This window comes from Cricetulus griseus, chromosome 5 (genome assembly GCF_003668045.3).
Source record: "Cricetulus griseus strain 17A/GY chromosome 5, alternate assembly CriGri-PICRH-1.0, whole genome shotgun sequence".
NCBI classification, from domain to species: Eukaryota; Metazoa; Chordata; class Mammalia; order Rodentia; family Cricetidae; genus Cricetulus; species Cricetulus griseus.
Genome location: NC_048598.1, coordinates 35,513,724 through 35,537,122, shown reverse-complemented (window position 1 = coordinate 35,537,122; position 23,399 = coordinate 35,513,724). Strand labels below are relative to the sequence as shown.

General features: G+C 39.8%; 1 protein-coding gene across 1 annotated transcript in view; it reads right to left on the bottom strand.

Annotated features, from left to right (window-relative positions):
- Positions 1-23,399, bottom strand: part of Tdrd5 (tudor domain containing 5) — a 74,298-nt gene that overhangs the window by 5,729 nt on the left and 45,170 nt on the right. The window contains exons 10-16 of the mRNA XM_027417322.2: positions 20,295-20,507; positions 19,555-19,621; positions 10,116-10,316; positions 9,500-9,634; positions 6,118-6,258; positions 3,821-4,003; positions 3,280-3,423 (exon numbers count right to left, since the gene is read on the bottom strand). Of these exons, the coding sequence (XP_027273123.1) occupies positions 3,280-3,423; positions 3,821-4,003; positions 6,118-6,258; positions 9,500-9,634; positions 10,116-10,316; positions 19,555-19,621; positions 20,295-20,507 (1,084 nt within the window). The remainder of the gene's footprint in view (positions 1-3,279; positions 3,424-3,820; positions 4,004-6,117; positions 6,259-9,499; positions 9,635-10,115; positions 10,317-19,554; positions 19,622-20,294; positions 20,508-23,399) is intronic.

The window sequence follows — 23,399 nt, the reverse complement described above, 5'->3', positions numbered from 1 at the left end:
GACCATTATCTTCTGTGATGTTAAAAGGCATCAACACTGCTAATGTGAACATAGACAAACTGAAGCACTCAAATTGCTGGTAAAAAATGCAAAAAGGTACAGCCACTATAGACAGCCTGGTAGTTTCTCAAAATGTTAAATATAGAGTTACTACATATTTATCAGATTATCCACAAGATACATGCAAACCCTGGCAAATAGCAAAAGGGTAGGACAGAACTCTACAAACAGCCAGCCTAGGAATTGTGCTAAGATACCAGGAGGAAAAAGTGATACCACAGATTCCAAAGAAAGCTCATGATTCAAAAAGGAACAAGAGGCCAATAATTCTCAACTGTAGCTGGATAAAATAATGCACACCAAATTTAGCAGCTAAACCTGTGAAGGGAAGGTGAGCCTTTTTCTGTTAAAGAAGCAAGCCTGGACACTTTCTTGTGAACAGTTTGGACTTTTCCAGAATCTGCTGCCAGAATGTCCCTGGGCTGGACACAGGGCTCTGGGCTAATAGACTACCACGCTTCCTGATTCAACTTGCATTGACAGTTTTGGGGATAGAAAAGAACATGTTTTTGACTTCATCCCAAGCTTACTGCTTTCTAAAACTCTGGGTCAACTTCAGATATGCTGTGGTTCCCTCCTATTAAGGTACCTTTTCTTTCAGCAGACACAAGGATAAGACCTCCATTAATCAAACTAGAAGATAATCTACTAAAGCAGTAAGATGAATAAAGTTGATCAAATTGTATGTATAATATATAAAGTATAATATGTATCTATTGCATATATGTGTATTATATATATAATATACATATATATGTGTATACATATACATATATTACACCTACAATTAGTGTCCCCAGTGACCGAATTACATCATATTAGGCCCAACATTTTTTAACACTCCATATACCAGGGACCACACCCTTGGCACATGACACTTTGAAGGAACAAAACACATGTGCCTTAAAGCAACAGAGCATTGTTCCTTCTAATGCCTACAGCCCTTAAGTTGATGCTGATCCAGGAATGAAACTCCTGCATCTGATTTTCTCATAATAGTGGGCAAGGTTTACTGAAGTGACTGCACATTCTCCTAACACATTACTGACATTTCTTCTCAGTGACCACCCTCCAATGTTAGCAATTACAGCCAGGATTTTCCTTGTAGAGTTTTGTAAATGGCCTCTATAGGAAGTCTAAATTACAGGTCTGAGTTATCTCCTATGTCAGAAACACTTCAGAGTGGCCTATCTTTAATACACAGGCCTATCTTCAAATTGTTACAATTCTTAAAAACAAATTAAGACTTTCCCGGTATTTGGTTCCTAGCCCATATTAGGTTTATTAATAACATTACCATTGCTACATAATTATTACTATTTTATAGAATATGTGCTTACTATATGCCGAACACAACCGTATGGAATACCTTCACTACTGTGGTGGCTGGAATAAGGCAGGCCCCCAAATGCACACGCGCGCACACACACACACACACACACACACACACACACACACACACACACACACACACACACACACACACACACACGATCCCCAGTTGATGAACTGTCTGGGAAGAATTAGGAGGTGTGGCCTCATTGGAGTAGGTGTGGCCTCGTTGGATGAGCTGTGTCACTGGGCTCTGAGGTTTCAAAAGCCCATGCCAGGCCTACTGTGCCTCTCTCTGCCTGCAAATGAGGACATAACCCTTTCTGCTACTTCTCCAGTACCCATGCCTACCTGTGTGCTGCCATGACTGACAATGTACCAATCCTCTGAAACTGTAAGAAGACCCCAATTAAATAAATGCTTTCTCTTCTAAGAGCTGCCTTGGTCATGGTGTCTCATCATAGCAACAGAACAGAGACTAAGATAGCTAGTTAGTAATAAAAACCTTTGGCAACTTAATATCTGTATTTCCTCATTTAAAATGATGATTAACAGTACTTCTTAAGAAAGATTAAATGAACCAACAGGGATGTATTAATGCACCTAGAACAGCGGCAGTACACAGGAAGCGCTTAAGTACTATCGGCAATGTTCTCTCTACGAGAGAGAGAGAGAGAGAGAGAGAGAGAGAGAGAGAGAGAGAGAGAGAGAGAGAGATCACAGAGATAATACACCACAAGAGCTAAACACATAGAGACAACTCTGAATTACTGTGCCATTCACATGCCTTACAGGCTAACATTGGGGAAATGCACTGTCACTAACTGAAAAGGCCCACAGTATGGTTATTAAAAGCCCAGGAGATCCAGCTACAGCTGGTTTACAAATCCTGATTCCTTGGTGTGAAGATATAAGCTACACAAATGTTAGTAAGACTGCAGTTCTAGTCATGGCACCCTCAATTTCACTGCACTGTAAACACGGGACAACTTAGATTTGAATTATAATATTTGAAAATCCTGGGGAACAAGCAGTCAGAGAAAATGAAAAGGGTTCCATAGACACCACACCATTTCTACTAAGGTGCTCTCCTATCCGGAACAGGGTTGAGGTCCAAAGAGAAGTTGCAGTCTTACAGGCTAATGAGCGTGAGCAGATCCTGAGTCTGACTCTGCATCCAGGTCTTGATACACCCACCCCAGACAAAGAGAGGAGAGAACAGTTGAACATTCTGCTCAAATTCTCTGAAGTTATCTGCCAAGTCCAAAGTTGCAAATTCAGAGAGTAAGAGTCCATGACAATCTACAGATACCAGCAGCCGGTAGGCTAAAAGACAGAGAATGGAATCTGTGCTTCATCAAGGTGAAGAGTAACCTGACCAGGCTCTCTCTCAGCAAGGGTGTCAAAGGCCTTCGGAGTAAAAACCAGAGAGGACTATATGGAGCAAGGATCAATGTGAGCTGAAAACTTTGTCAACCTATACAGCCTAGAGCAGTGGTTCCCAACCTGTGGGTCAAGGTCCCGTTGGGGTCAATGACCCTTTCACAGGGGTTGCCTAAAACCACTGGAAAGCATATATTTACATTATGATTCACAACTGTAGCAAAATTACAGTTATGAAGTAGCATCAAAAGAATGATTGGAGGTCATCACAACGTGAGACCTATAATAAGGGGCCGCAGTGTTATGAAGGTTGAGAACCACTGCCCCAGCATCTAAGAGGAAAGCCTCAACTGAAGATCTGCTTTGACCAGATGGCCTATGGGAACATGTCTGGGGGGTGACTGTCTTGATTAACAGATGCAGAAGGGCATACATTAACCACAATTTCTAAGAATGAAAGTGATTAATCATATAACTGGTCACAATAATGCTAATTAATTTTACCTTTCGAATTCTGGTCGTGCCGGTATTTTTTTCTTGAGTAATGGGCCTTTCTGGTGTTTGAATTCCTCCTTTCATGTCATTTGCAAGGCCTAAGGGCTGCCATGAGTCATCCCATATATCTTTAGATGTAGAAAAACACCAGTCCTAGAAAGAAAAAAATTGCAACATTAAATCAAGATATGGCAGCATGAGACCTCAAAGCACGATAAGGTGGTGACATGGAAGTGTTTTAAATGACAAAGCATGTACTGGCTGATTCTGTCAGTGTGACTTCTTCCCTCTAAGTCTGCACTATATCTTCAACACTTGGGTCTCACAAAAATAAATACAACATTGTGGAATTTAATACCACTCTTTTAGCTAGACTTTTCCTGAGCACCTATCATTTACCTACATCAAATATAAAAGAAAGAAATCACATATTGTTTTAAACTATAGACAAATCCTTCTGAATTCCTGCATGTGCAACTTTCTAGAAGCCAGGCCTACTGGATTTAAATTATCAACAGTAATTTGCTGTTTATTTTACCAAAAATCTAACCTTTTGTGGCATATCTCCATGTGACTGATACTGTTTTTTCCCAACAAGGCTTGAAGTAAACAGATGAGAGGCAGGACTCCCGCCCTTTCCCATTTTAGCCTGTAGAGGGAGCCAGTTCTCATCCCAAATATCATCGCCAATGGTCACTGACTCCAGGCATGGCATTCCAGTAGGGATCTCATCCTGGAATATATCAGAAGACAGAGAAACACTATTATTTATATTTCCCAACAAACACATTTTAAATATTAAGTGCATAATATTTTCCTGGCTCCAAGTTTAAATACAGAATACTTTAAAGAGGCAAGGAGAGAAGATGCTCTCTATGTTCTGGGTGTAGGAAATCAGACTTCATAACTGATTACTGGATTCCTAACTGATCACACTTCAGAGTGTACAGTGGGAAAAACTGAGATGCAACACACACACACACACACACACACACACACACACACACACACTCACACACACACAGAGAGAGAGAGGGAGAGAGGGAGAGAGAGGGAGAGAGGGAGAGAGGGAGAGAGAGAGAGAGAGAGAGAGAGAGAGAGAGAGAGAGAGAGAGAGAGAGAGAGAGAGAGAGAGAGAGAGAGACCATAAAAATTCAGGAGCTTTTAAAGTAAAGAGCAAAACCTCAGAACAAAATTCTTCAGGGTGAGAGTAAAAAGGGAATAAAAACAAGCGCATGGAGTGAAAGTCAGGGTAAGATGCAACTGAAACTCCGGATATCCTGCCCTACTCTCCAAGGACTCAGGCAACTACTCATCTTCTGCTGGAGACCAGAGCATCTTCCAGAGGGATTTTTGGAAAGTAAAACTGAATGTGGAATAAAAGGGAGAAATGAAGGTTTTTGTATTAGCCAGCTTTCCATCGCCCAGACAAAATTTCTAGGAGAAACAATTCAAAAGGAAGAAAATAGCATTTACATTCATAAGTACTGAGTGGTCAATGAAGTTTGACATACTGGACTAAGGTAGATGGTATTTTCTGCCACCAGTCCTACCCTTGGCCATTTTCTTTGTTAAATGAAACTCAGGTCCACAATAAACTTGTGTATGACAGCTGCTACAGGTCAGGAATGTGAGGAGATTGTGACAATTATTTGGACAATTATTTGATGCAGGAGATTGGAGCTACCCTGCATCCCGACTGTTGTGTTGAATACATACGCTACACACGTTTAAAACTGACAGGAAAGTACATCAGTATAAAGTCAGTGTACTGCAGTGAATTTGAAAAGGAAGAAATACCAGCATAAAATACATGACAGCACGCATAAGACTCCCACAAACTCATTCCAGACGATAATCTGAGCTTGGAGGAGGGAAAGCATGGAGGGGCACAAATCCCCACCTCTACCCCAGAAGCCAGGCTCAGGTGAGAGCTGACGGAAAAGGGAAGATCGGCTTCTTCAGTGAGGTGCCAGCACACTCCAGGGAAGGCCACACGCTCAGGAGCAGCTGCCCAACCCAAGCTGGATTCCATTTTCTTTTAAGAAAGAAAAAGAGCATGAAGTCACCTGGGCAGGGAGGTGGGAGAGGATCCAGAGGCAGTTAGGGAAGCAGAAGGAATACAATAAAAATATATTTTATCAAGTTTTCAAAGAACAAACAAAAATATCACTTAAAAGTACATAGGAAAAGTATCGTAGCATACTACTCAGCAGAAAACAGCATTTACATTCATAAGTACTGAGTGCTCAATGAAGTTTGACATACTGGACTAAGGTAGATGGCAGGGAGGGGAAAGAAAGTTAAGTTTATGGGTGGTGGATGGAAGGATGAAACACAAAAACTTCACCCTCATCTTTCATGCCAAGAAATCCAAAGACACAATGGGGGGATCAGGAAATAAATATACTATTTAATGAAATAATTAAAGGCAAATTTCAAAACCACAGCTCAAAGAGATGAAAATGAATATTTTAGAAAACAGAAAAATGCAGGGGTCATGAAGGACTTTAGGCTGTGTGCATATAAATGCTTGGCTAAAATAAAAATAAAATGTGTTCCCCCCCAAATGTAAACATATTCCATGATGAGTTTTTCTAATATTACTTCTCAAGACTTGACCACACTGCCATACTTGGGTAGATCCTGGGTAGTAACCTATACTATCCAGCCCAGACAGAGCCTTCCTCTACTGTGACTGGGTCATGTTCCATACTGTGGCCTTGGTGACTGAAAGGAGACCATTTGTAATCCGTGTCATACAGTAACCCTCACAGATGAAAACAGTGGCACCTAAAGGCTGATGATTGAAATAATGAATTTAAAAACCATCTCGCCTCCTCTTACCTCATTTTCATCCTTTGCATCCTTGGGCTGCAGGATGGACCACTGTGGATCATCCTCACAGCTCTTACATGTTTTCAATGAACTCAATTTAGAGTCCCCAGATTTAAGGTGACTTGAAGACTTTTCATCATTAATATCTTCCTAGTAGATATAAAAGAGAAGTCATTTCTACATTAATGCTGTTTCTAAAATCTGCTTTTCTATAAGTTTTAGTGGAAGTTTTACATTATAGTTCACAGCTGCACATTAACTTTTACCCATTTTCCTAGGCCTTCCCATTCTGTTCAACTACATCAGGAAACCAGCATCGCTGGGCACATGTGATCAAGTGTCTTCGAGACAGCTGGAGTTACAAAGAATCCAAAGGTCCCAGACCTAAAGAACTAAACTGTGGGAAAAGGCACAATCGGGTAGTCATAGTACATTCTCCCCAGCACAACCATCATACAGACATGTCACACACACCCCAGGAGGGAGGGTGTCTGAGAAGATGCAGTGGAGATGGACTGTTACGACACTTACAAACTATGGGATTAAGCAAGAGGCTGGGTCTGCAGTGAGCGTGCATGTGTGTGTGCAGAGGGTGTGCAGCAGGTGTGAGTGTGGGTGTGAGTGTGTGCATGCATGTGTGTGTGTGCGTGTGCAGGTATGTGTGTGTGTGCAGCAGGTGTGCATTGGGTGTGCAGCAGGTGTGCAGTGTGTGTGCAGCAGGTGTGTAGTGTGTGTGTGCAGCAGGTGTGCAGTGTGTGTGTAGCAGGTGTGCATGTGTGTGCAGTGTGTGTGTAGCAGGTGTGCAGTGTGTGTGCAGTGTGTGTGTGCAGCAGGTGTGCAGTATGTGTGTAGCAGGTGTGCATGTGTGTGTGCAGAAGGTGTGCAGTGTGTGTGTGCAGCAGGTGTGCAGCGGGTGTGCAGTGTGTGTGTGCAGCAGGTGTGCAGCGGGTGTGCAGTGTGTGTGTGCAGTGTGTGTGTATGTGTTGTGCAGAAGGTGTGCAGTGTGTGTGTAGCAGGTGTGCATGTGTGTGTGCAGGTGTGCAGCGGGTGTGCAGCAGGTTGCAGGTGTGTGTGCAGGTGTGCAGTGGGTATGCAGCAGGTGTGTGTGCAGCAGGTTGCAGGTGTGTGTGCAGGTGTGCAGTGGGTATGCAGCAGGTGTGTGTGCAGCAGGTTGCAGGTGTGGGTGTGCAGCAGGTTGCAGGTGTGGGTGTGCAGCAGATGTGCAGTGGGTGTGCAGCAGATGTGCAGTGGGTGTACAGCAGGTGTGCAGTGGGTGTACAGCAGGTGTGCATGTGTGTGCATGTGTGTGTGCAGTGGGCATCACACAGAATCTTTGCTGTATCAAAGCACAAACTGAATGAACAGAGGTTACATTTCTCTTTTGCACAAAAGATGGTGTTTCATTTCGAGGATCAAACTATGGTTATTTGAAGATACCAACAGGTATATAACCTAAAAATGTTAAGCAATTATTTAAAGTCATTATTCAAGAATGATGAAATACATTTTTTCCAATGCAGTAATAATGATTATGAAATATTCAGGCTTGTTATAGGCTAACTGAACCAAATTAATTGAAAACAATTCAGGAGAGATGGATCAGTGGTTACAAGCACTGGCTGCTCTTGCAGAGGAGGCAGATTTGACTCCCAGCAACCACATGGTGGGCTCATAACTACCCATAACTCTGGCTCCAGGGATCCAGTGCACTGTGGTGCTTCACTTACATGTACACAAACATTCATAAAGTAAATGCCTCGTTTTTAAAGTTTTAATAATTTTTATTTCATGTGTATGAATGCTTTGACTGTTCGTGTACCACATCCGTGCTGTGCCTTTTGGCTGAGGAGCCAGAAAGAGGGAATTGGCACCTCTGGAACTAAAGTTAAAGGCAGTTCTGAGTCACCATGTGTGTGCTGGGAACCAAACCCAGGTCCGCAGCAAGTGGTCTTAACCACTGAGCCATTTCTCCAGCCCCAGGCCAAACTAATTTTAACATTAACTAGAAAGCTATTTTTTTCTATTTCTTTTGAAATACAGCAGGAGATGGTCACATTTTGTGTGTGTTTGTTTGAGACAAAGTCTCACTATGTTGCCTGGGCAGGTCTCAAACTTGTGCTCTCCTTGCTTCAGGCTCCTGAGGGCAGCAGTGTGTGCTGCCCCACTCAGTTCCTAGGTATTTTCCTTGACAAGTTAAAATCATATCAGCCAGCCTGGTGGTGGTGGCACACACCCTTGATCCCAAGCACTTGGTAGTTAGAGGCAGGTGGATCTCATTGAGTCCGAGGTCAGCCTAGTCTACCAAGTGAGTTCCAGGACAGCCAGGGTTGTTACACTGAGAAACCCTGTCTTGGAGAAAACACACACACACACACACACACAAATAGTAGTCAAAGTGGGCTTGCCTTTGAACCTTTTTAATAATCAGTAAACACTAAAAAAATTACCATCTCCAAAATACATAGATGTACCCATTAAACAAAGTTATTTTTATGTACCATTTCACACAAAGAAAAGACATTATAAGAGCAAACAACAGTTTTGACCCTTAAATTAAAAGCATCAAATATTCTTAGCCCAAGATCTATTGTCACAGAATGTCGGACTTAAGGATATGTCTGTGACTTTGTTCAAGAAGCATTACATTCTTGCTATGGGCTTTACTTTCCCTTCATCTCTAATGGGTCAGAGCACCAACTTAATTAAGAGTGTTCTGATGATGAAATCACCTATGGGAGGATTTACAACAGCGCCTGAGGTACACCACTAGTTCAAGAGCTGTTTCTATTCTTATTTGGGCTGGAATAATACATGTTAATGGAAAACACATTATAATGCTGTCATTACTGTGCTAGACAGTATGAAATAAGAACATACAAAGAATGCCGTGAGTAGTACAGGGGCAATAAGACAGGTATCAAGGGCTACAAGATGCTCAGGGGGTAACAGCACGTGTTACCAAGCCTGGAAACAGGCTTGGTCCCTGTGACCCACATGGTAGAAAGTGAGATCAGCTCCCATAAGTTTCCTTCTGACCTCCACGTGTGCATTGGAGCATGCATGGACCAACACACATACACACAATAAATAAGTGCAATGAAAATAGTTCACAAGAATAGCATCAGCATCATGCACAGTGCAGGGGAACCACAGCCACACAGCAAGTGAGAGGACTTGGTGCATAGGAGGAACTGTCCAAGAGGGGGCAGAACTAATGCAAAGGGTTAAACTGGCAAAGAGACAAGGTCACTGTCACTATGTTGTGCAAGACTCCCAGATCTTCTGTTTGGAAAGTGCCATAGCAGTCATCTACAAAGTGAGGACATAACTATAGTTGATGGGAGTAATTATATTTGCAAAATCTTTTTACTTGGCTATGCCGGCCACTCACCTTGGACTGTTGCCGTGGCTCCCTGTCTTCATCAAAACATTGCTGCTGAGAAGGCCCCAGCTCTGTTAGGACTGTGTCACCTGCCATGCCACTGGAGCTAGTGTAGAGCGCTAATGGGTTTAGATCTCTGAAGCCCTAGGATGAAGCATTTCATTACATAATAAGCTAGAAAGGGCGAACAAGCTAGTGCTTCACATGGCACTGAAACATTTTCTAACATAAGGTGACAATTTCCACACTGATACTTTACAAAAAAACAGCATCAAGATGAGAAATTATGTAGATAGCACTGTCACTCATTTCAAAACTAGAGAATGTTTTTTCTTCTCTGGGAAAGCAGATTAAATACTTCAGGGTTAGAGCGATTAAATCGTTTGTTTTAAATAAAAGTAGTTTTCACTGGAGGATTAAAGAACAATTAGCAAAATGTGGATCTGTGTCGTGGTGGTGTTGGTGGTGGTGGGGCCTGGTTTCAACAGTCACCTGAAAATGAGGAGGGCGCTCTGCATTAAGTCGGGAAGCTAAGGACATCTCTAAGATTGAAGAGCAAATCAGTAACTGCCCACACTAAACTTTTATACCCTAAAGTGTGGCATTTAAAAAATATGTACCCTACCTTGGATGGGGCATTTTCTCGGCACACAATAGCATGGCCCTCTGTCCTCAAGACATGATGAAAGTAGACATCTTCATTAGAGGATGTATCACAAAGAAAAATATTAAGGATTCCATCTATATATTCATCCACCACCCCTACTAATGGCTTCAAACCACACAGCTTCTGGAAGTGTAAAATAGCTCTGGATGTCCAGTGTTCCTAAAATACAATAGAGATATATTTATGTGACAGAGTTACATGTGAGTTACACAAATTGTATATAAAAATGAATTGCTAATGAACTATAGTTTTAAGTGAAAAAAAACCCTGAAATCCTAAAAAACTAAAAACGCATAAAATATGTTTAATTTTAGGGTGAGAGAAGTTAAAAAAATGGTTAAAATAAACATGACTACAAAAATCATCTGGCAAAGAACTCTCATTTTCAGAAATATTATTCATTTATAATGAGTAAAAAGACCAACCATCAAGGAAATGCAAATCAAAACCACACGAAGATTCCACCTCACCTTAGTCAACATGGCTATCACCAGAAAACCACAACAAATGCTGGAGAAGGCACAGAAAAAAAGGGACCCTTGTAACTGCTGCTGGGCGTGTATGCTAGTCCAGTCACCATGGAAACCAGCATGAGAGTCCTCAAAAGGTAAAAATGATCCCACACGACCCAACTACACTGCTCCTAGGTTTATGTTCAGAATCCGTGTCTGTTTCCTGCAGGGACAGCTGTACACTTACGTGCACCACAGCACTGTTATAGCAGCAAGGTTCTGAAGTCAGGCAGTGCCTAATGGTGGGCAAAAGACGAAGGGATAAAGGAAATGTGTTGTACATGCACAACAGAGTTTCATTCAGCATCAAGAAGAATTAAATTATGTGGTTTGCAGGGAAATGGGTGGAAATCATCACATTAAGTGAGTTAGGACAATCTCACAAAGTGTAGAATCCAGGGGTGGACATAAGAGTAAAGGGTAGTATTAGAGCTACAGAAGGTATAAAGGGGAAGGGGGGATAAGCACATTATATAAATACAAGAAAATCTCATAAAAACAAAGTAATGGAGCAAACATGATCAAAATAAATGTATGCATGAGAACGTCATATTAAAACTCCTTATTTTATATACTATATGCTAATTTAAAAAGAAGAAAAGGTTTGGAAAATTTTAAATAATTATCCACTGAGCAACTGTCAAAAAAAAAAAAAGTCAGTTGAAGATTATTAGGCTAACCCACCCAGAGGGAAAAAAATTAAAATTCTGGGTAGAATATTATTTTAATATATCACAAAGACAAAAGAACCAAAGATGGTAAAATTATCATGCCAAAATGGAAGGGAAAGTGAGATCTACTTCTGCCTTCAGAGTCCCTGCTGATCTGGGCAAACCTGAACTACAGTTTTGATGGTCCTAATGGGTCAAAGGGGAAAGATATCAAAGCCAGGGTCTACAATGGTTGGGAGTCTAGAAAATTTTCCTTTATTAAACTAACTTCTGTGGGATACACAACCAGGAAAAAGGGATACAAAACATACACTAAGGCTCACATGAATTTGTGACTCTGTCTCCAAACCACCAGCATGGTCTAGCAATCTTCAAGCTGCCCATTTACATAAGCATAGTACAGGCTGGGCACTTGGCAGAAGCAAACAAAGCCTCTCTGGAGACAGGCACCATCCAACCATCCTGACACACACACTGGACAAAGGCAAAGATAAAGGATTGCTTCACAGGTGAAAACACTGCCCACAAGCCTGATGAACCTGAGCTTGATCACCAACCAGAATCCACATGATAGAAGGAGAGACCCAACTCCCACAAGTTGTCCTCTAATGTCAAAGTATGGCACTTACGCACTCTCGTGCACACACGAGCTCACACACACAATTAAATGAAAATGTAAAAATTTTATCTAAAATAAAGCCTAAAGAAACAGTGAACTATATATGAGAACAAGCAGAAACTACATAAAAGTAACCCCCAAATCCTGAAAACATTTTTATTTCTAAGTATGAAACTAACATTATGCTTAAAGCAATACAAATAAAAAAATTACCCAACTTAATGTGAGACTTTTGTAGAGGTCAGCAATCTATACAATCTATAAGGAATGGTACAGGCTAGCCAGCAAGCATCTCAGTGGTTAAAGGCACCGTGCACGGGTGTGGCCACCCCAGCCCAACCCATGGGTCTCACAAGGTGGCTGAGAACTGTCTTGCTTTCACCCCTCCTACACACACACACACACACACACACACACACACACACACACACACACACTCTTTAAAAGTGATATAATTGAACTAAATTTCAGAAAGTAAAAATACAATTAACAAAAACTTCATGTGTTAATTCAGTACCAGATTAGACAAGATTAAAGATAACTGAGGAAAAAAATGCCTACTATGTAAAGACATGGACATAAAAATACAGAAAACAGATAAAAGATTTGGAAGAAAAGCTTACCTTTAACACTTTTAATTTTTGTTCCAGAAAGAGAGACACAAACAGAGAGATTATGAATATAAATATCGGGATACCCAATAATCAAATAACAACTTCAAATTCACAAAGGTTAGTGAAAACTAATAACCCTTATTTTTAAGTGTCCAGAGAGCAAAGTAGGATAAATAATAAATTCACACACAAATAAACTTATCACATTATATATAAACACACTCTGAAACTGAATGTAAGGGACCAATGGAAAATCTTTAAAATAGCTAAAGACAAAGAGGACAAAACAATGGTTAAGGATTTCCACAGGAAAAGCCACCAGACTGACAAGTGACTTGTCTGAAGTTAAGAAGACGGGAAGCTAGCAACAGCCTCTTCAGTGTGCTACAGAGGCTGACGCCAGCCTGGAGCCCTACACCTGGCAAATGTGTAATAAGCAGGGGTGTAACAGGTGGTACGGCCTGTGCCTAGCAAGCATGAGGCCCTGCATTCAAACTTTAGCACATGCACCAAAAATAGTACAAAACAATGATGAAATGTGGTAAACATTACTAAATTTGCCACTCCATGACCCTAATGAGATAAAATCCTAAATAGTGCAGCTCAAGTAGAAGAAAATTACTCCTAGGCAAAGAGTGGGAATAGATGATGAGTTAAAAAATATGTAATCGGAACCAAAAAGATACTATTACAATTTTTGTAACCAATTTCTTATTTTTTAAATAAAAAACAATTTTCTGAAAACAAAAATTCTAACAAAACAAACATCTCCAAATTAATTTCAGTATTTTTCTTTTCTTGAATTCAAGAAAACTAATTATTATAATTGCATAATATATATTAGATCATGTATATAGACTAGATTCTTTTTTAAGATTTTATTTATTATGTATATAGCTTTCTGCCTGCATGACCAGATCTCATTCGAGGTGGTTCTGAGCCACCATGTGGTTGCTGGGAATTGAACTCAGGACCCCTGGAAGAACAGTCAGTGCTCTTAACCGCTGAGCCATCTCTCCAGCCCCAGGCTAGATTCTTTTAATACTCCCTTTTACCATTGTGTTAATTTTTTTGATTGTTTAGTCCAACTGTTTGAGTACTTTGTGTTTTTTTAAAAATAAGTTTTCAATTTAAATTACAAACAATCTTATTTTACATATCAATCCCAGTTCCCCCTCCTCCCCATCATCCCATGTCCCCCATCGATCACCCATGCCACCCCCATTAATTTTCATTAAATGATATAGCATAATAATGCATTTTTGTGTAAAAGATCAGGTTGGAACAACACATGATTTATTATGTTACACACATTACTTGAAAATTACAGTTTTGTATTTTTAAAGTACTATGTAAGGCATTTATACAAAATACTTTGACAAGATATAGCATATTATTAAATGTTAGACATTGTAAAATAATTATATAGTTGTTAATAAAATCTTGATATATAACACAATATATAAAAATAGAAGATTCACAGATACTACAATGGTGAAGTGTCACATTCATTTATGCTACATTCCATTAAATAAAGGTCATTTAAGTAACAGAGAAATGAATAGCTTACTGGCTTTCAAATATAATACTTCAATATGTACATATTAAGCAATTTGGATAGATCTAACAAAATGCCAGAAAAAAGCATATGAACATTAGTTTTTCATTACCTTAAAATTCTAAACTCAAGGTTTGAAAAGATTCATATCCTAATGAGATCGTATTTCCTAGCTAGCAGTCAGCTTCCTTCTTGCCATGAGCTCACATATGGGGTGAAAGAAAGGAGAGAGAAGGTGAGTGGGTGAGGAGAGGTAGGGGAGGTAGGAGAGGGAGGGGAATGAGAGAGGGGGGAGGGAGAAGTGGGGGAGAGGAGAAAAGGGCATGCAAATGGTGTGAGCTCTGTATCAAACCAAGTAAGCAGGGATCTTGTAGATAAGAGGCACAAGGCACAGAACTGAGGCCCCATACCATGATGCTCATTTTTATTTACTAATTTACTGTTGGGAGCCAAAGATCTCAGGGCTTGGCATGAGATCCTAGGCCATGCTTGGCTGGCCACATAGTTGTATGTTAACCTTTACATAGTAGCTCCTTAGAACCTCAGCTCAAGAAAAGAAACAACTTAACCCAGTCCTCCACCCACAGGCTCAGTCACCTAGGCAACCCTTCCTGGACCTCTTGAACTCTTTGAACTCTTTACCCTGTCAAACATCCTCTTTGTGGCTTCCTAATATCCTGCCTACACTAACACCTGGTACACAAACAACCCATTCTACCCCTCCCCATATCCTGCTCTACTGACTATATAAGCTAGCCTGAGAAAAATAAAGTTAGCCACTTAATCAGAATCCTGTCTTGTGGTAGTTCTTTCTGCATCTCTTGTTCCCATTCCCTATCCCTGACTCTCTTGCCCCAAGTTGATGTCCTGCAGGTTGGGACAATTTACTACTTAATTTTTATTTCAAGAATATAATAACTGAAGAGTTTGTATATATTTTGCTTAACACAATAAACACATTAATGCTCAATTCCTTGCTAGGATACCCACACACACACAAACCAACCTCTCAGTCATGAACTATGAGGTAACCTAAGCTAGCTCAATGAGGAAAAAGATGAATTGATTTTTGGCTTTGTCTAAAAAAGTTGTAATAGTTTATCTCAGTGAATATTAATTTTCTAAGTAACAGCTTTAGCACAGTAATACAGGCTCACAACTATTACCAAAACAATCACAAAAATGATTCATCTGTACTATGATACAAACCCAGGGGCTGGAGAGATAGCTCAGTGATTAATAGCACTTGCTCCTCCTGCAGGGACCTACCTGGCTCACTTCCCAGCACCCACAAGGAAGTTAAAACCATCTGCAACTCCAGTTCTTAGGTTCTGATGCCTTCGTCTGGTCTCTGCATTAACTGTATGTAGTTGTTATGCATACATACATTCAGGCAAAACATCCATAAACATAAAATTGAAAAGGAAAGATTGTAATTCCTACCATCTATGATAACGTTAACATTATCAATGGTAACAGACCACTAAGCTTGTTCCACCAGTCAGGAAGGAGAATTCCAAGAGGAAGCACACCTTAGGATTATGTTTTAAAAGTTTATTCTAATTAATGTATATTACATTAGAAAATTAAATTTAATTCTTGTGTTAATTTATTCCTACTTTGAATTTCTTCTAATAACACCCTTTAGAGTCATTATTATCTTCATTTTTCTTACTTATGACATCTATTCAACATGAGAAGTAAAACTATCATGTCTAATATATAATGTCAGTATCACTAACTACATGCCAACACATGACTAGTAACTAAACAAGAAAAAAGAAAGTAACTTGTTTTATCACTCATTTCCACAGTGTCAGTTCTACCACAATGAAGGTATTCATATTGTGAATCTGAATGTTTGTCATATATAGCCTTTCTTACGTTGAGACATGTTCCCTCTACTCCTAATCCAGGACTTTTTTATGAAGTCATGTTTTGTCAAAGGCCTTGTCTATATCTACTGAGATACGATTTTTGTCTTTAAATTCACTTACAGGATTGATTATATTTATGCCAAGCCATCCCTTCATCTCCAGGATAAAGCTGACTACAGCCAACGTCATCCTAAATGGAGAAAAACTCAAAGCAATACTATTAATGTCCACCACCTCCACTCCTTTTCAACATAGTGGCTAATGTCCTAGCTAGAGAAATAAAACAAAGGAAGAAAACTAAAGGGACACAAATAGTCAAAGAAGTCAAATTTGAAGATTATATAACATTATACTTGAAAGGTCCCAAAAATTCCATTAGAAAACTCCTAGAACTGATCACCATTAACTAAGTGGAATGATAAAAATCAACTCAGAAAATTCAGCAACTATTCTTTATAATCATAACAAACATTCTAAACACTTCCATTCAGTATAGTATCAAGAAATAATATGTCTAGGAGAACACAGAACCAGGAATGTGAAAAGCCTCTGTAATGAAGAATTTAAACCTCCAAAGAATGAGACTAAAGACACTAGAATAGAGAGAGAGATCTGAACTCTCCTTGGATGGTAGAATTAATATTGTGAATATGGCCATCCTGCCAAAAGCAATGTGCAGATTCAATTCAATACCTATAAAAATCTCCATAATATTCTTCACAGAAACAGGAAAAATGCTAAATTCATATGGAAATAAGCAATCCTGAGTACAAACAGCAACCCTGAAAGGATCACAAGGCAAACGTCAAGCTACATCACAGAGCTGTGGTACCATAATCATCGGAATGTGGGCACAAAAGCAGACGTGAACCCATCCGTGACAGCAGACAACCCAAACACAACTGGATGTAACTACAGCCATCGATACTGGCCCAAAGATGCCAGACATATACACCAGAGAAAATCCCTCATCTTCAACAAATGATGCTGTACCAATTTCTTTATGTGATTACATGATATAATAAAAACAAGGCAGCAGAGGTCAGTGAAGTTGGTTGCTCCAATGTCTTTACATTGATATACACATAAATGTTATATTTCTTGTGTTTTTTTAAATAATACAAAGTAAAACTTGCTGAATTTTTTAATCTTCAAAATCAGGAATGCTAAGTTAAAAAGAACAGGCAGGCAATAAAGTATACACAATAATGGAATTTAAAGTTATATACTGTCAAATAAATGTAATTAAATACAAATGCCCCAGCTAAAAAAGGTGAACATATTGCTCTGGATTTAAAAAAACAAAAAACAAAAAAACACAACTATATGTAACATGGTCTACACCAGAAAAAATACCATGTAAATGAGAGTCAGATCTTTAAGAATATCAAACAAAAAGAACTTCTGTATAAGTGAAAGTGCATTCATGGAAGAGGTTAATTTCACAATGATATTCACTTTCCAGGCATATAGCAAATCTGATATTGTATATGGACCTAATGATGTAGCTTCAATGGATAGACAAAAAGCAACTAAATGATAGGAACAGACAGACAGAACAACAATCATAGCTAAAGCCACGCTTCCTTTCAATGATTATTTTTCAAAAACACAAAGAAACACAAAATGAATGAAAGCATCATACAATTAAGGTGACTTTAAGGACAACTACTGAACATTATATATAACTACACTATATTTTCAGGGACATATTATGTACTATAAAAAGCAATCCCATACTAGCTCATAATGAAACCTATTCTGACATTACCCACAGGATTATCTCTGATCAGTTGTTTAGCTTGGAAATCAGTTTACAAAACAGTATTTATTTATAAGCAAATTTCTAAATAATCCATGACTCAAACATAAACACAAAATATAAATTACTACAAAATACTTTAAGTGAGCAATAAAACCAATACCCCCCAAAACTTACAAATTCACCTAAAAATTCCATACCAAAAGAGTAACTCAAAGTGGGGTTGAGAAAATAATGAAAATAGGACAAAAATTGGTTCTTTGAAACTAACTACAATGGAAACTACCTTTATCATTTAGATAATGACAGAATGAAAAAATACACAAATAACATTCAGAATATAAACATTTACACCACTACAAATGTTGACACAAAAAAGACAAGAGGGATCTGAGAATGGTGCTGTACACATGTCATCCCTGCCCTCAGCAGACAACCTGGGTTTCATGAGATGGTGACTCATTAAAAAAAAAAAAGATAAAAACAACCAAGACACTATTACGAACTATTCACACCAATAAAATCAAAACTTTAAGCCGGGTGTTGGTGGCGCACGCCTTTAATCCCAGCACTGGGGAGGCAGAGGTAGGCGGATCTCTGTGAGTTAGAGGCCAGCCTGGTCTCTGAATGGAGTGCCAGGATAGGCTCCAAAGCTACACAGAGAAACCCTGTCTCAAAACAAATAAAAAAAAAATTCAAAACTTTAAAACAAACACATTCCAAATTGGGGAGAGGGAACAATACAAAAGTAACACTAAGATGTTTGAAATAATGACAGAGAATCATTATTTTATACTTACCTGAAACTAGATAGATAGATAGATAGATAGATACATAGATAGATAGATAGATAGATAGATAGATAGATAGATAGATAGTTTAAATGAACTTATGTCACTTGGGATGATAACACCTTCTCCAAAGAGCCATAGACCACCTAATTAAAACCCCAGAATGAGGCATGAGAAACCTTTTTTGAGTTTTGGTCAGTGAGTCCAAGAGATTCCAAAAACTACAGGCTTTTGCTGTTGTCTCTGATTGCTTCTGAAGCTGAAGACACCACACTTTGGATAGGACCCAGAGGGTCACAGCTGGATCTGACTCCAAAGTCTCGTCCCTGAGGACTAGCCTTCACATACACCAAAAGGTGCTGTGCAAGCTGCTAGAGGAGGAAGGGAACCAATAGCCCTACCCAGTGATGCCTCCGAACCACAACCACCAGCACAGGAAGACACCCAAAACACAATCACCCACAGATGAGTGCAGCTCTCACCCCTTAACAAGACAGATCCAAATTTCCTACTGCTTAGTAACACTGCTGTGCGATGACACCAGAGCACAACACCGTACTCGTTTGTGGTGACACTGGTATAAACCTATGCCATGAGTCAAGTTAAAGTACACCAAGTGCAATTACACACAGTGCACAGTATTTGATAATAAATGACTGCTACTTGTTCATAGATTAATTTAGTCATCCCAGCTTACCCGACATTCTGGGCACAGAATATTGTGTTCAATGTTTGTGCTCCTCTCCCTCTGCCGGCAATGTCTCCTCTTTTACCCTTTGATGAGTTGGAACAAAAATAGGCTCACTTCCTTTTGCTGCTCTCACACCACAGCAAATGACAGCAAATGTGACGTGATGCCCTTGCTGCCCACTCACCTGCCTGGCACACACAATCATTTCAATGTTGTTTCTGTGTCCTGAGAACTCAGAATTGTTACTGGCACAAAGGAAGAACCTACATCTTTGCTGACCAATAAGAAACAAGGACACTTACCTCTGCTGGTCTCACCCAAGCCAAAGAGCAAGGTATAGCCTGAGCGGGAAGCTTTGTGTAGCAGCATCTGCAGAAAGTCAAATGTGTGACTATTTAGCCATTATTTGTACACTGCTTTTATTGAGTCTCTGGTCCACTTCTTGTCTTGTGATACCATTTCAATTAATTCACGACACTTTAAATTAATGCCTTGTACTTTGAAAGTAATTCAAGAAAAAAAAATTACAAAACAGTACATTTTTTTAAGAACATTGTAAGTAAAAGCACCAGTAAGAACTGTTTAACCCCTTGACATGTAAGTATGCCTCTTAGCATAACCCTGAGATACTTTCTTAATAAAAGACCAAACTTTATTCTCAGGGTCCATTCAAATTCCTAATCAAGTGAAAGATGAGAGGCTACAGAGTATCCATAAAATAAGCCATCAGGGCTGGAGAGACAACTCTGTGGAGGTCCCCAGCTCCCGCATCGGGCTGCTCACAACTACCTGGAACTCCAGCACCAGGGCATCCTATGGCTTTGACCCCTATGGGCACCTGATCATACATGTTCCCACACAGTTAAAAAATAAGAAAAATTAGTCTTTTAAAAATATATTAAATGATCATCTGCCAAATATACATCCTACGACAAGATGTAAAGGATTGATGGAAAACAGCAAGAGAAAGAAAAGATCCCAGCCCCAAAGTTACAGGATTCAAAATTTCATTTTTCCAGCCTTCTTGCTGAATTCAACTTACTTGAGGAACCTTAGTGAGGACTTCTGAACAGTTCCAATATTTCCAAAGTCTGGGTAGAACACTTCAACTTCCTTTTTCCCAATGATTCGGTGGATAATAACCCGGTACCACCACTTGTCCTCAGAAATCCTTACACAACAGAGATGTCCTGGTTGGATAAAATATTCTGGCATGATGTACCGATCAGAAACCAGCTGGTTAGAATAACAGCGCCTGTAGAATTCCATAATACAGAAAAACCCATAAAGAAAGAGAGAAAAGATAATTTTACTGATGTATCAAGGATAAGCAAATCTCAGCAAAAAAGCAAAGAAAAAATTTTTCTCTGATTTCTTAATGCCTATTAATGCCAATTCCTTTATGAAGACCCTTTCATCAACAAACTCCTTCCAAGTATGTAAATTACATACTTATATTCTCTTAATAGAATCTAATCCAACTTCATTCCAGAGAATTCCTAAAATGTATACTTTCCTGCATTTATGGCTCAGGGAAGATCTTGGAAAAGAGGAGAGAAAGACTTTAAGAGTCAGAATACCAAAACTGTGCTGTGAAACAGTTTCAACTAGAAATGGCTGCACAAACAAGGCCAGAACAATGGCATATCAGTAGACATATTACTGTGGAATGGGGAAAATTCCATGGGGTCTCATCCGTAAAGAACTACAGACAGCCAATGACTGCTGGGAGAAGAATTGGTCTCTCCTATGAAATGAGCCCCAGTATTGGTTATCCAATATAGAATGGTCAGTCCTAAAACAATATGAACAAGTTATATTCATACATATTTGTGCTACTCATGCATACATACATACATACATACATATGCATGTAACAACAATAATCAAAGAAAAAGAGGCTGTCAATTTGAAAATGAGGACTAGGGGGGTGGGAGGGATTCTAGGGAGGGCCTAGAAAGAGGAAAGGGAGGGAAAGTAATGTAATTCTAATTCAATTAAAACTGTTCCTTCAAATAAGAAAAGCATTGATGGGCCAGGTGGTGGTGGTACACACCTTTAATCCCAACACTTGAGAGGTACAGACAGGAGGATCTCTTGAGTTCAAGGCCAGCCTGGTCTAAAGAACAAGTTCTGGGTCAGCCAGAGCTGTCCTAGAGAACCCTGTCCATGGAGAAACCCTGTCTGGAATGCCCTCCCCCACCCCCACCACCTCAATGGCGTGTTAATTCCCACATTTAAGAGATTCTCTCCAGCTTATCTTCTTTCATGCTTCATGCTCATCTCCACAATTCTCTCCTATTCCTTCCTTGTCAACATCCTTAATAGGCTCTGCATTACCATAACATTTTGGCTTCTTTGGAATGTTTAAAGCAGAAACCTAGGTTTAAATCCTGACTCCCCATTTACAAGATCAGTGGCTGTACCTTTCTGTTTCTGTTTCCTCGTCAAAGATGGAGCCAATAGTAAAATCTTAGCTAAAATATGTGGAGGATTTTAGGGCAGTGACTTCAGATGCACTCACACACTGTGCTTCCTTCTGGATGACCGCTTGTCCTTTTTCACATCTGGCATCACTATGGATAAACTCTCCCCAGAAGACTCTGATTCCCAAACCTCAAAGCTTCAATTTCAACTATCTGGAAGCCATGCTAGACATCCTCTCTCCATAGCCATTCTCTTCCCTTCTTCCCTTAGTAATAAGATGCCCATATTTTAACTAGCCATATAGGCGTCCCAGGACCTAGGTGTGGTTATAAGAATTAAATATTTGAGCTAACAGGATATATAAGAAAAAGTACACAAAGAGGAAAAATTAATGCATAGTTTATCACAATTTTTAAAAAATTAAAATGTGAACACTTCATCATGTCTTTCAAAGCAATGTTATTTTTCTCCTTCCCATTAGCTAAGAAGGGGAGCTGTAGCAGGAATTCTAGCTGGTCTTAATAATAAAAACAAAGAGACAGATATTGGGGTTAAAGCTCAAGATCAGAGAAGCAAAGAGGCCAACCACTAGAGAATTCTTACTTCTACCAGTGCTCAGACCAAAAGGGCGATCCTGTTCTCAGACTGCATCTGTCTCCACCAAACCTCAGACTACAGTTAAAGGCCTGGGATCCCAAGTACTGAGATCACCTTTGTGTGATCAATTTTGCATAGCTCAGGATGGCCTTGAACTAACAGAGATCTGTCTCCCAAGTGCTGGGATTAAAAGTGTGGACCACCACTGCCTGGCTTCTATGGTTAACTAGATCATAAACAATATATCACCATGTGGAACCTCATAGATGTGTGCCAAGCTACATCCAAAGGGGGCAACACACTATCTGAAACAAAAGAGAAAAATATCCAAGTCCTCAACTCCATGGGGTATCCACATTCCCATGCATCTTGTGCTGGGGCTACTTCAGAAAAGACAGGCTGTTATGTCCTTAGGTGAGCATGGCCATGGCAAACATATCCTAAGACTTCCAAGTGTTCTGCACCAACTACAGGCAGTGAGTGCCAGTGTCTAGTTTCTCTCACCCAGCTTCCTCATCTCTACGCCAACAGTCTTCATACTGAGAATACCTCATACCCTTTCCACTATTCACTGAAGGGGTGACTTTCTTCACTTCTCTAGTTTGTCCCTTTCTGCACTCACTCTCTCCTAAGGGCTTACCCATTTATTGACCTTTTCTTCATCTCATTCATTTTCTCTACTACAGCTGAAGTGATCCTTCTAAAACAATGTTGTCTCTATCAGTTTGTCACCACTGTGACAAGATACCCAGAACAAACAACTGAGGACAGTTTCAGGGACTTTGGTTCATGGTTGCATGGTTATGTTGTTTCTATGGTGAGGCAGAACACAGGAAGGAGAGAGGGAGGGAGCATGGGTGAAGAAGCAGAGCTTTTTACCTCATGGCAGCCAGTAGGCAAAGAGCCGAGAGGAAGGGACCAGGAACAAGCTATATCCTCTAAGGACACGTCCCCAGTGACCTACTTACTCTAGCTAAATCTCACCTTCTACTCTGAACCACTTGCCAGTAACATCTCTAAATTATAGAGCCACCAATAGGTTGATCCATTGATCAGGTCAGATCCCTCATGATCCAGTCACTTGGCTAAACAATGAACACTGCATTGAGAACCAAGCCTTTGA